This window comes from Montipora foliosa, chromosome 11, assembly GCF_036669935.1.
Source record: "Montipora foliosa isolate CH-2021 chromosome 11, ASM3666993v2, whole genome shotgun sequence".
In the NCBI taxonomy this organism is placed as follows: domain Eukaryota; kingdom Metazoa; phylum Cnidaria; class Anthozoa; order Scleractinia; family Acroporidae; genus Montipora; species Montipora foliosa.
Window position 1 is genome coordinate 23,732,510 of NC_090879.1, and position 12,914 is coordinate 23,745,423.

At 40.5% G+C, this 12,914-nt stretch overlaps 1 protein-coding gene and 1 long non-coding RNA gene across 2 annotated transcripts in view; one reads left to right on the forward strand and one right to left on the reverse strand.

Annotated features, from left to right (window-relative positions):
* LOC137976255 (uncharacterized) overlaps positions 1–7,732 on the forward strand; it is a 77,420-nt gene extending 69,688 nt beyond the window's left edge. Inside the window, exons 4-5 of the long non-coding RNA XR_011117733.1 lie at positions 6,352–6,515; positions 7,211–7,732. This is a non-coding gene — a long non-coding RNA (uncharacterized lncRNA). The remainder of the gene's footprint in view (positions 1–6,351; positions 6,516–7,210) is intronic.
* LOC137976245 (endoplasmic reticulum aminopeptidase 1-like) overlaps positions 1–12,828 on the reverse strand; it is a 22,962-nt gene extending 10,134 nt beyond the window's left edge. Inside the window, exons 1-13 of the mRNA XM_068823536.1 lie at positions 12,382–12,828; positions 11,438–12,179; positions 10,836–11,109; positions 10,062–10,182; positions 9,206–9,474; positions 8,072–8,206; positions 6,715–6,780; positions 6,443–6,508; positions 5,341–5,528; positions 3,531–3,613; positions 2,368–2,498; positions 2,030–2,085; positions 1,722–1,869 (exon numbers count right to left, since the gene is read on the reverse strand). Coding sequence (XP_068679637.1) covers positions 1,722–1,869; positions 2,030–2,085; positions 2,368–2,498; positions 3,531–3,613; positions 5,341–5,528; positions 6,443–6,508; positions 6,715–6,780; positions 8,072–8,206; positions 9,206–9,474; positions 10,062–10,182; positions 10,836–11,109; positions 11,438–12,096 — 2,196 coding nt within the window. The 5' untranslated portion in view covers positions 12,097–12,179; positions 12,382–12,828. The remainder of the gene's footprint in view (positions 1–1,721; positions 1,870–2,029; positions 2,086–2,367; positions 2,499–3,530; positions 3,614–5,340; positions 5,529–6,442; positions 6,509–6,714; positions 6,781–8,071; positions 8,207–9,205; positions 9,475–10,061; positions 10,183–10,835; positions 11,110–11,437; positions 12,180–12,381) is intronic.
* Positions 12,829–12,914: the final 86 nt, after the last annotated feature.

Here is a 12,914-nt window from a genome sequence, read left to right on the forward strand (position 1 = left end):
AGGGGTACGCTTCACTTGGTTTGACTGTAAGGTGACTCAAACCATTTTCAACACTTTCAAGAGACTTTGTTATTAGAAGGATTGACACTACAACACTTTATCACGTAACAGCAATGTTATGGTACCATGTGAAACATCAATTAATGCTAATTGTAAACAAGATGCAGTCATTTTTGTGACGTAAAAAGTTACCATGGCAACAGGAAAGCCTTGCAAAAACACCCTATATTTTGGCTTTAGTTGCTCATATCTGAAAAACGAACTACATGACCCCATTTTTAATTGCACAAATTGATCAGCAGGCCAAGATGAAACTCTCTGCAAAATTTCAGAGCTACCTTAAATTTTCAATTATTTAAGATGCATTGCCCTGAATCCGCTCCACAGAATTTTTTAAACTTTGCAGAAAGTTTCAATCTGGCGTGCTGATTACATTTCACAAATAAAAAAATGGAGATTACCAAGTTTGTTTTTGAGATATGAGCAGCTGAAGCCAAAATATCGGGTGGTTTTGCAGGGCTTTCCTGTTGCCACGGTAACTTTTTACGTCACAAAAATGGCCGAATCTTTTTCAACAATAATTGTCTTGGAAATTTCTCACCACCTTCACAACCAATGAGATGTGAAAGCGTGTTTTCCCGCGCTTGGAACCGGGTGCAGTAATTTCCTTTGCTTTTTGATTGGCTAATTTGACTGTCAGGGTCTGCTGCGATTGGCCAAATAAACAATTTCGTTTTTTTTTCTTTTAAGCACTGAATAATCCGAGTATTGTTCTATTCAACACAAAAGTTGATAAAAGTAGTGATTCTTAAGGGTTATCCCTTCAGCCTTAAAGAGAACTTCTACTCCGACCAATGTATAAGTTTAAACCTAACAAAATGTAAAAAAATGTTGATGCTTTGTTCATAGTGGAAGTGCACTTAGCTATCAAGCTAGTTCACAGGCACCCCACTTTAAATAATTTGAAAGAAACAACTCAAACTTAACAGAAACATGATTAAGAACCCCAATTGGCGGGAGGCAACCAGTTGACTATTTACAAAGCATGGTAAAGTTGAATCCGGGACAACCGGAAACAAATCCAAACCAGAGGATGGAACGGGATTTGAACCCGAGGCAACAGCATGCAAACCTAACGCCCTAACCACTGCACCACGACACCTCCTGCGGCCATTACATTAACTTCTGCAATTGCAAAATAATGTTTGTAATCAAATTTGCTCGACAATTTTCTCCAAAAAGGATCGAAAAAAAAAGAATTTTAGAATCCGGGCGCCGCCATCTTGAATTTCGCGGGCGCCGCCATCTTGAATAATCGTGACGTTTCTCGAGGCTCTGGGGAATCCTTATATTTATTCCCCAGAGCCTCGACATGATGTCTTTTTAATATATCGAAATTGGTCTATTGTTTTCACACAGAGTTTTTGTTATAACACATGAAACAATAGGGAAACCACGACACGTCGCAATTATTCAAGATGGCGGGGAAAGCAAAAAAAGCGTTTTTAAAATTCATTTATTTTAGATGCAAACGCTGTTATTGGAAGAGTTGAAACAATCTTAATTGTAAACATTTTGTTCTGTGGTTCAAAGTTATTGCCTTGCTTTAGGGGAGGTTCCCTTTAAAACGATACCGATTGTTTTAAGAATCGAAATAGGTCTCTGAAGTTAACCACTGTATTAGAATGAGGATTATTTCAATCTATAATCAATGGACTCACTCTGTAGTTCCCGTATGAAGGCCGCATGCTCAGCATAGAACCAATGAAACCCAAATGACTGAGGGCAGAGGACCATGGGATATATTCCCTCTCTTTGTCCAAGTAGTCGGTCAGGCCGAGTGCAGTAGACATGCCTAGTTGACCAGCCCTGTGTTAACATACACAAAATAGATCGTACTTGAGAGGCTTACCGCATTTCGGCTCACAACGGTGTTTTTGCAACCTCGTTTCCACTCTCGGCGGTGAAAAGCCCTGGGAACGAGGTTGGTGTTTTTGCACCAGCGATCATGTCTCGCTATACGACTTACCTTGCCAAATTGAACGCGTCGTCAATCAGCCCGCTTCTATCCACGGATGCGAAAACCTAACGATGGTATGCACAGACGTTAATGAACAAACCGACTCCCCTTTGCGTACTTGCAGGTCGCTATAGAGTATTTTCACGTGAAGTCAAGACGGCCATGTTAGTGTTCCTAAACAATGGAACGGCGGTCATGATGGTGTTCCTAACCAATCCTCCGGGAATTGAGCTCCATTATCATGCAAACGCCTTCTTTTGTTTCGGTAGAAAAACAAGGTTAAGTAATCAAGTGAGTCAAAACACTGTATACAGTTGAAAAAGGAGGAGCTCACACAATTGTCTTACCTTGTGGTTGGTTTTAAGTTGCTTTATCAATCTGTCCCAGTTCTTCTTCTCATAGTTTACTCGGTAAAATCCCGTCTGACCAACATTTGCCTTGATCCAACGATACTTTCTCCTTCCAACCGGAATTTGAACTGTTATGAAGAAATTCATAGAGAATTCATGAGGGTGAAACACAACAGGAAGGAACTATTCACGTCACATATTATGGGATGGCGCAGTGGTGAGAGCACTCGTTCTCCACTCTGCACCGGGAGGTTTTTATCCGGGTGCTCCGGTTTTCCCCTCTCCTCAAAAACTGAAATTTGATTTGATTTGCGTTGATTTGTTAATTTCCCCAATAAGTGCTCCAGCGCTATAGAAGATTAGACACAAAAGTTCCTTCCTTTCCCCCCAAATCCTTTCCTTGTAAATCCCGATAAAGCTCAATCGCAACTCTTGATAGTTTTCTACACCTAAATTTCGGACACCGTATTCGATACACCACAATTAGGACAAAATGATCTTTACGGGAAATTGTCCATTTGCACTCCCCCGTCCCCCGTTCAATGTTGGAAACGGAAAAAAGTAAGTCGATAAAAAAGAAACAGCATTGTTAGGGGGTTAGATGGAAAGATTGGGGGGGGGGGGGGGTCGTCCAAGATACCTAAAATGGTGGAAGTGTCTGTATTAAGCTGCATTATACAAATTCATTTCAAGACGAGGAAACCGGTAGAGATATCTGAATAGGATCGTCTGTGGCTCGCCAGTACGAATACCCCTGCATACAGATTTTTCATTCATACGACATCACATGAAAAAACAATAATCGTAAATGGAAACAAGTCTCAAGCTAAATACAGTACTCCATTAATTTGGGTTGACTGCAAATCAAATAAAGTAAAGCATAAAGAAAGAAATGTTTTCGGAGCCAAGCACATTTCAAGCTAATCGAATCTTCGACTCATTACTTGAAAGACAAGCGCTCTTACTTCCGCACCAACCCTGTCTCTCCAGACAGCCTAACGCTGTCTCAAAATCTTTCATTTGTAGTATATTTTTATAAAAAGCTTGCCCTTCAATCCTGTCACCATTCTTCTCTTTTTCTTGTGAACACAACAAGTTTTCCCCTGTTGCTAAGAAACCCCTTTTAATACTACATCGCTTCCCTGTACACGCTTTCTCACCCTGATCATTTGTCATCCATATGGTGTGCGCCTTGTGAGGTTTGCGCGAGGTGACAAATGTCAGCGGCACTTGCCATTTGTAACTGTTGAAAGATGGAACGAAATGATTGCTTCAGAGACTGAAGTTCATCAAAGCGCAGCTGCGTTTGTTATGATAACGTAATAATCCACAGCGAATTGCTTTGTCAAATTTAATCCCGCCGTTGTTTCTTCAAGTGAACGAGAGACTCGTGTCTACGTATAGGAAAGATATCTGTTTACAAACATTGTTTTTGTTATTTTATAAATGCGCGAGCCACAGGAACAAAAGACCCTTTGTTTCAACAACCAATGAGGTTCTGGTTGGCACATTGATAACAACAGGTGACGTCAATGATATCTTCCCCATACGTGAGAAAATTAGTCACCTAGCGTGAAGTAATTAATCTACCAGAGACAGACAACATAACTTTAATCAATAGGCAACTTTCACGATGGCGTCATTTGACTACAACTACCAGAATTCAGTTTGTTTTTCTTTTCTTATTTAAATTTTGTATTCCCAGTGGGGTAAAAATAACAATACCTCTAATTAGCATGAGAAAAGGAAAACCTGAAGGATTCTGGTACTTGTAGTCAAATGGTATCATCATGCAAATGTCCTATACAGAACCTCTCCGATACTAACTACTTAGTAACCGAGAGTGTGGTCGTTAGAGCAAAATCTCAAACTGAGGCCTTGCCGTATGTCACTCGGTCAATTCAGCTAGGCCGAGGTTTGAGATTTTCCTGTAACGACCGTTAAGTTGTTTATTATATGACTAACAGAACGGTTCAAAAGAAGAAAAGCTAATTTGAATAATCCATAATCGGCCCATGGGCATTACGGGAGAATGATGCCCAGCGCTTAGCTGCTCTTAGCCAATCACAGCGCACACGTTATATCGGCCAGAAACACCAGCCATGTTATAATTAAGAAATAGAAAACATGTACCGTGTTTCTATCGAGTTATAGAAACACGAGTGAAAATTTGGGAGAATGAGAAATGCTGTGGGAACACGAGCCGTAGGCGTACATGTTTTCTATTTCTTTTAGAAAACAACGCGACGAGAAAAAGGAAAACAACTTGTTAACTCTAATTATCAAAATGTAAATTATCTTTGCTCGCTTTACATACGGAATTCTAATTAGGCGTAACACAAGTGGTTGGGATTCATCGAAGGGGGTGACGACCTAATAACAGTTACTGCATGTCTGTAATTTCTTGCCTTCAATTATTATTAATGCCTTCTTTAAATCCTATCAAATTTTAAGGTTGTCGTAGTAGTTAACCAAGGCTAGCAGTCTCTTTCTCTCGAAAATCTGCCGAGAACACAAAACAAGCGAACGAGGTGATATGCGATCGGCGAAGCCGCAAGCCACGATTTTATATTAGCGCGGACTCGCAACTTTCGCGTTCTCGGCGGATTTTCGAGCAAAAGATAAAGACTGCTCGCAGTCTAAGGTTATCGCCAATAGCTAATAATTTGAGCTAACTAACAATTTGGGCAACTCGACTTGCAACATGCGATCACATATATGGTAATAGGTTAGTCGAATGTTTTATGTAATGCCTGACGGGATGGCTGTTTACCTGGCATTAAGACGGGTAGGTGATGTTATTGCGATTCGTGCAGTCCCCATCTTCGTCCCAAGGCCTTTACACGCCATAGAACGTCGAGCTTTGGGACCGGTTGTAATTTAGCGACAATTGACGTCACAATTCCAGATAGGAAAGTTCAACCTAGTAATCTGGGACTCGGCCTTGCTCTCGCTTCTGTTCTAACATACCCTTTGGATTCGTCGTCGTATTTCCTTGATCCTTGCTTGACGTCTCTCAAGAATCGTTTCTGGCTGGCTACCAGTCTCCTTGAACCGTCTCTGGCTTGTACATTGCTGTCTTCTATGTAAACAACTGGGTAGCCTTTCTGTTTTATCCATGTGTCCATAATGGCTTTGACATCGAGATCTTTGCATACCTGGTTGAGGAGGGCGAAAACGTATTCTCAGGCTGATGGTTGCAAACTGCCAGAGACAATTCACTATTTAGAGGGTGGGAAGTATAAATATGGGGAGGGCCATTTATTTTTATGTAGGGAAAAAAAGTGTCAGATAAATTTATAATATAAAGGATCATGAAAATTTTAGCACTGCTTCTCCCTACCAAAGGACAAACTGCATGGGGCATTAATAAGTTGGAAGGAGAAGTAAGAAATTTTACCTGACGCGCTGGCGTTTTATAAACTTAATCAATTTCTTTCAATTCTATACTGAATCCTCTTATCCTTTTCATTGGTGCTGCAATACCGTGTAACGATCTATGCATTGCGTTGGATCAACACAAACAGTGATAAGCATAAACACACCACTGTTCGGACAGCTCAAACAGCGTTCAAGAAGGCATTCTCTTTAAAATGGCACTATGGTCGGCCAAACCTAGCATGATCAGCGCTCAAACTAGAGAGCAAACGAAGACAGCTGTTTCGGGCTTGTTGGCCCTCGCCAGTGCGCCGTATCTAAAACGCAATGAGCCTCCGTAACAGTGGTGTGTTCATGCTTATCACTGTTTCGGTGTTGATTCAACGTAATGCATAGATGGTTACACGGCAGTGTTTAGTGTTAAATGTTTATTATAAGATTTTCAGTTGACCATTAGTTCGGTTCAGATCGCGTCCAATCAATTAGGTGGTTTGCACGACGCTACGCCATGGCCGCTATGTGACACAATCTATAGATCTCTCATTGGCTTGTTTTGGGCGTCATCCAGCATTTGAAGATTCGCCATTTTATCTGTTTCCCTAGCAACTACCTATGGTAACTATTCAAGTTGCTCTCAAACGACCCATCGTAGCCCGCTCCAAGAGAGGCTGCTCACAATAAGAGCTTGACTTACCTGACTCAAAGCTTTCCATAAATCATCCGCTTCTGCATTCCCGTATTTGTGATTATTCAGATAAAGCTGAAAGGTAGGAGCAAGATGACAGGTGAGAATAAATCCAATCTTTCCACGTTTCTTTTTAAGGTCTCAGAAACCATATACTACTGTACGTTTAATTGTACTATGTATTGGGTCTGACCAACAATGTAATTCAGTCCTTGACTGCGAGAGTGTTAAATAAACGAATTTATATATTTATTTATTTATTTATTTATTTATTTATTTACCTCCAAGCCCTTTTGGAACTTTTTGTCCCCAATGAAGCTTCGCAGCATACGAATAACTGAGGAACCCTGTAGAAAGGTGAAAATAATATTAATAGGCCTTCTCAGGATGATATTACTTATTTATTAGCTCGTGCTTTGAACTTTTCCACTTTACTTACTCTCCGAAATCGTCCCAAATATATTGTCTTGTTTCTAGAACCTTTTCTTTTGAAACTTACTTTGTAATGGCTTTGAAAGACGGGAAAAGTGGTCAAACTTTGATCAATGACAAAGCAATGGAGAGGAATGGGTTCGATACCGCGTTGACGTCACAAATTACTTTGGATCGCTGTTTTCAAAGAATTATCACAAAGCCCATTCCCCTTCCTTGCGGGGTCGTAGATCAAATTACAACCAGTTTTTCCACTTATTAGGAGCCTCAGAAATAGTGCTTTTGAAGGAGACAGAGTTCAGCGAACCAAAGACTTATTATTAGGACGGTTTCAATATTTTACAGAGCTGACCGGCCAGATCGGGCATTTGGAAGGATTAACACTACTACGCCTTCAAATTAACACATTTCGAGGATGACATACACTCGTCCAGAAGTATGCGAGGGATTATCATGCAAGTGTTCCTTCAACCTGCTGCAAATGATTTTCTTTGCAAACTGACGGGTCTGGCCCACCAGTTCTAACAAAAGGAAAACGCCCTTAGTGTGGGACAAGTGCAGGAAATTGTTGAGCGAAAAGGGTTGTTTTTAGGTGATAACACTTAAACGACGGAAATGCTTTTACACCTTGGGGTATTCTCCCATACGACCCTCAGAGATGGAATATGAAAAATCGTTGATTCTGATATTTGGTGAGGGGTGAAAACTGCGGGAAGAACATGGAAAAAAACCTGAGGCGTTTTATCGTGACCAGCACAAAATCGAACAAAAGCAACAGCCAGGATGCAAATTTTGTCGGCACCGCTGGGAGGCGATCGCTCTAGCCACTATACTACCATCTGACACATACAACAGGGGGTGGTTTCACTCTTAAGCATGCTGCTTTCACGTTATGCCGATCATCAGTGAGCTTTCGCCCGGAGCAACTATAGAGCGTTTTCACTCACGTGACCAGCAGCCATATTGGATTACTGAAAGAAAGGAAAGTATTTGCATAAAATAGAGTTCCATTCCCGGAGGATTAGTTTGGTACACCATCATGGCAACCATTCCTTTGTTTCGGAACACCAACATGGCCGCCGTGACGTAATTAGAAAACGCTCTATAGCTTCTTGATATCAAGTGGTCTCCAAACTGCCCAAGTCCATCGTAACGCGCGATACACACACCCGGCTCAATTAATCAACCCATTATTTTCTACTTTACCTTGTCGTAAGAGATGCTGTCGAAAATTTCAGTGATTTGCGAGGGGTTATGGACCGGGACAGAGATCGGATGAGTATTCTCCATACTATCAGAAGATAGAGCCGTCTGCAGTGTGTGTGCTACAAATTGTTCAAGCTGCAATGTCAGAAGAGCATTATGATAAGAAAATATATTTCAAGTAAGAATAAGAAATCGTTTAGAGCTCACCAAAAGCTGTTTTCACATTATTAAAGGCAAGCATAACCACAAGCAAGATGCACAGACGCGATAACTTGTTGTTATTAGCAAATTAATAACCGAGAGTGAGGTCGCCGCAGCAAAATCTCAAACTGAGGCCTTGCCGTATTGACCGAGCGATAGCGAGGTCAATGACAGCTAGACCGAGGTTTGAGATATTGTTGTAACGACCGAACGGTCGAAGTAAATTATCTTTTAAATTAACTTTTTTATTATATGGCTGACAGAACGGTTCTAAGGAAGGAAAAAACTAATTTGCATAATTCATAATCGGCCCGTGGGCATTACGGTAGAATAATGCCCTGGCGCTCAGCTGCTCTTAGCCAATCAGAGCGCGCGTTACATCGGTCAGAAACAGTAGCCATATCATAAAAGCACTTAATGACTAGCCTTTTCAGTAGTTTTAGAACTTCAGACACGAAGAAGCTGTGGAATTTCTTCTTCGGGTCTTGTTTGAAAGCTTTTAGCTGCAGGGAACTTGACGCGCTTTCAAGGTGCACAACCTGATCACGTGCGAGTCGAAAGTTGAAGTTGTTGATGTTTGTTTGACTCCCTAGGGAGTTAGTGAATAAAGTTAGTGAGTTTTAACTCATGGCACGTTATACGTTCTCCTCCAATCAGGAAATGTATTTGAGTTGGGAGGTGTAACAAATTCTTTAGACCTCATCAAAATAATTTATTATTTAGGGGGCTGCACAGTTTTACCACGAAGACTACTTTTTAGTGGTATAGTCAAACCAACGTAAGGGTTTGCTGTTTATTCATTTGTCATGCATTACCATTTTATGTGGAAACTTTAGTTAGGGCTACATCTGGCGTCGTTGGTAAAATAAAACGATTTCAACCACGCATGCCCTAGGAATCTTTCAAAATCTCCTTTTATGAAAGCATACTTACAACTCTCCAGTCTTTTCTGAAGTGGTCAGTTCCGATGTATTCCACATAGTTTGCAAAGCCTTCATTTAGCCACAAATCATTCCACCACTTCATGGTCACCAGGTTCCCAAACCATTGATGCGCAAGCTCGTGAGCAACCACGATGGCTACATCCTGCTTGTCAGCGGCACTAGAGGAGGCCGAGTCACTAAGCAGGTACGTTTCCCTGAATGTGAGTATTCCCCAGTTTTCCATGGCGCCAGCAGCAAAGTCAGGTACGGCAACTAGATCTGTTAATAACAAAACACTCGTTTTAAAGCGAGTTTTAATCGCGTGTCATAAAACCGAAACCAAATTAATTACTTTGGCCAATCAAAAAGGACGGAGACCGTGATCCAGTAAACGAACCAGGGTTGGTCGTATTGCTATCCTAAGCGCTTAGCTTAGCTTGTACTTTACGCTTCCTTCTTCACCCACCCCTCCCTCCTATCCAAGAAGTAACAGAAGAAGTAAGTATAACTGCGTGGAATTGAGTTGCATTACGCGAATCTCAGTGGAAACGTGAAGAGAAGTTGAAGTGTGAATCCGAAAGTATATTTCTTTTTATTGACCCTTTAGTTACAGTTTGCGTTCAAATACAACAAAATCACTTTTTACTTAATCAGTTTTGCCGCAGCAGTAGGTAACCAATTACATTGGTTACATTGTTCTGAAGAATGCAGCCCACAATGCAATGCACAAGTAATAGACCCACAATCACACTTAAATTGATTAACCGTACTCATGTAGAAAATCTGTTTTGGTAAATATAGATAAACCCAGGAAAAGCTTGCCTTATAGCTTATGACCATGCAAAATAATTACTTTATCACCTTACCTATTTTGGGAAGTGGATATGGAATATTGAAGAACTTTTCATAATAATTCAAAACATTTTCGGCTACGCTTAGGGCAAGGTCTGTGCTGTTAATGGCATCTTTTCTTGACCAAACTCGAATCTAAATAAAAACGTAAACTTACTGATACAGCCGCACAAAAAGTTTCAGTGAGAATACTGTCATCTTTATCGATCAGTTGTAAACTGCTGCCTAAACTACTGATGCAAATGACAATGTGTTTTATATTTTCTGACAATAACCTGAAAAGAACACTGCACGAAAAAATGGATTTTCACCAAATTTGAACAGCGCAAATATAATGCAAACATATGTTTACTCTAGAGCAAACCTGTAGCAAATGTGGTAAATGCCACATTTGCACCATATTTTCACACCTGTGAATATAGCAGCAAATGCGGCATTTACCATGGTTGCTACAGGTTTTCTCTAGAGTAAATATATGTTTGCATTATATTTGCTCTGTGCAAATTTGGTGTAAATCCGTTTTTTCGTGCAGTGGAATGTCCAACGGAAAAGAAATTACACGATTATCAGACAAGCTGTGTGTGTAAAATGTCACGATGTGTCCACTAGCCCTTTCTCTTCAACTTGAATTGTATCCTTGAGTTGAGCAATTTACGCTTCCTTTGATCACGGTTCTCAAAAATGTATTAGTTATTTCCAAATAAGTTTTTTTCTAGACGAGTTGGACTTACTCCTGTCTACGCTGGAAAGATTGGTTATTAGTACACTGCGCATGCATCCGTACATACCCTATTTCCCCTGTGGGTGTGGGACTCCTTGTAGGCAAAATCACACACGATGAAGGCCAGAAGATACGTGCTCATCTTTACACTTTCCTTAAAATGGCTTTCTACGAATCCATCACTGCGGGTCACAGTCTTAGCAACAGGCATGTTGGAGAGAGCTTTGTAATCTGGCTGGTGTACTAGTGTCACAATGAACTGGGCTTTGAATTCTGGTTCGTCAAAACAAGGAAAAGCAGCTCGGGCGTCTGTGGCTTCGAATTGTGTTGTTGCCATGTGCCTTGTTCAAAGGAAATTTTATTACAATTTCAAACATTTTTTTTCATTCATTCCATCATTCAGCAGCAGCTCAAATACATGAAATATAAGTTCATAAATATATCTTCCATGGGAAGAGAACTTTATATCCCCTGACGTCAGCCAAATCTTTGGCTTGCAACTATTTTTGGGTTGGGCTACAAAAGTAATATGATTCGGAAATTCAACGATTCTTATTGGTCTCTCATCATGGTTGAAAAGTTGTGTTTTAGAAATTCACGAGGTTACTATAAAGTTAGGTATCAAATTACTTGTAATTAAGACAAAAATGAATGTCTTGTATGCCTTACTTCATTTTTCCGTTCTTTGTCTTGTATGAGCTCTTGTAAAATCCCGCCATTGTATTCGATAGATGGCCATTGAAATCAAACTTTACCGTATATTTCTCTCCTTTCTTCAGTTCGTCTCTCATCTCCACTAAGTACTGCTCAAGTTTCTTGCTCTGCGCGACTTGCAATACTGGCAAATGATTTCCGTGCGAATCCTGTACTCCGTAACTCGTGATATTTAAGTTCTTGACGTGAAGAAGGATATTCCTTGTTGCTTTTTTGCAAACAATGTCAATCTTCACTCCTCCGTGAAAATCGAAAGTGGTCAAATTTGGATGAAGGTAAACTTGGTACCTCTCTGGTGAAATGTTCTTGGGAAGAAGAATTTCTTTGTGCGGGAAATTCTTTTCATTGTTATTTTCTGAGCGGGCGAAGCGATCTCCGGTGATATATTTCATGGCCCGACGATAGAATTCAATCTCGCTGTCGGACGCGTGAAAGAAAGCAGTAAAAACAAAAAGGACTATAGCTCCAAGGGCGATGGATAAGGTCAAGAATATCGCGCAAATTTTTCCGCTACACAATCTGTTCCCATGATAGGTTACTCGTGATTTCGAGTAAGAAGATGGACGTTCGTCTTCATCTTCCATTGGGGCCGCTCGGTATCTTCGATCACGCATTATAGTTGGACGTTTAAACAGAGATTAACTTACGGCCGTTTGTTTTATCAACCAAGGACTAATTGTAAAAGTCTAATCGTTTTCTGCAAATAAAAAAGGGAGATTGAATTTATTCCGAACTGTCATTGTAGTCATAAGATCATGCGGTTATTTTGAAATCTATAGGAAATAATTACAACGATTGTCAAACATACCTTGTTACGCCACTAATATATGAGAACATGGTTACGGTTAGAGGTCAAATGTATGTCAGTTCTAATATTAACAGGGTAAATGGGGTCTTACCTCTGTTAACCACAGGTTTCAGGGAATCTCAATCCAAGCTTTCGGAATTTTGGTCTTTTAAGCGTTTTGTTTGGAATAAGATTTGCGTTTTCCACGGTTTAAGTGACATAAAACAGTAAAGAAAGAAAGGGGCAGGTTCCGGCGGGTGGCCAAAGTATTTGCACATTCGCGATGAGAGCTGCGATCATCTGGCAAAAATATTTAGGGCAGAGTCTCCGTCCTCAACTGAGAGCCATTTTTGTGCCAAATTTTATTTCACGTGTTTGCCCGATTCTCTGATTCATCGTCACAAATAAATGTGGTGAAAAGCTGACGCTAACTTTTATGTTCCAAATAAAAATCTTCAGGGATGTAAATGTTGGATACACCAGGTGCTGAGTACATAGACGCACGTTTTTGTAAAAACGAAACGAGTTAAGGTTATATGGTTCATGATCAGAAAGAATACTTCCACAGTCAGGCGCCTCATCCCCGAAACACTGGTAACTATTCTCCCTAATCTCTCTCTTTTTGCAATTGCTATAGCAACAAAC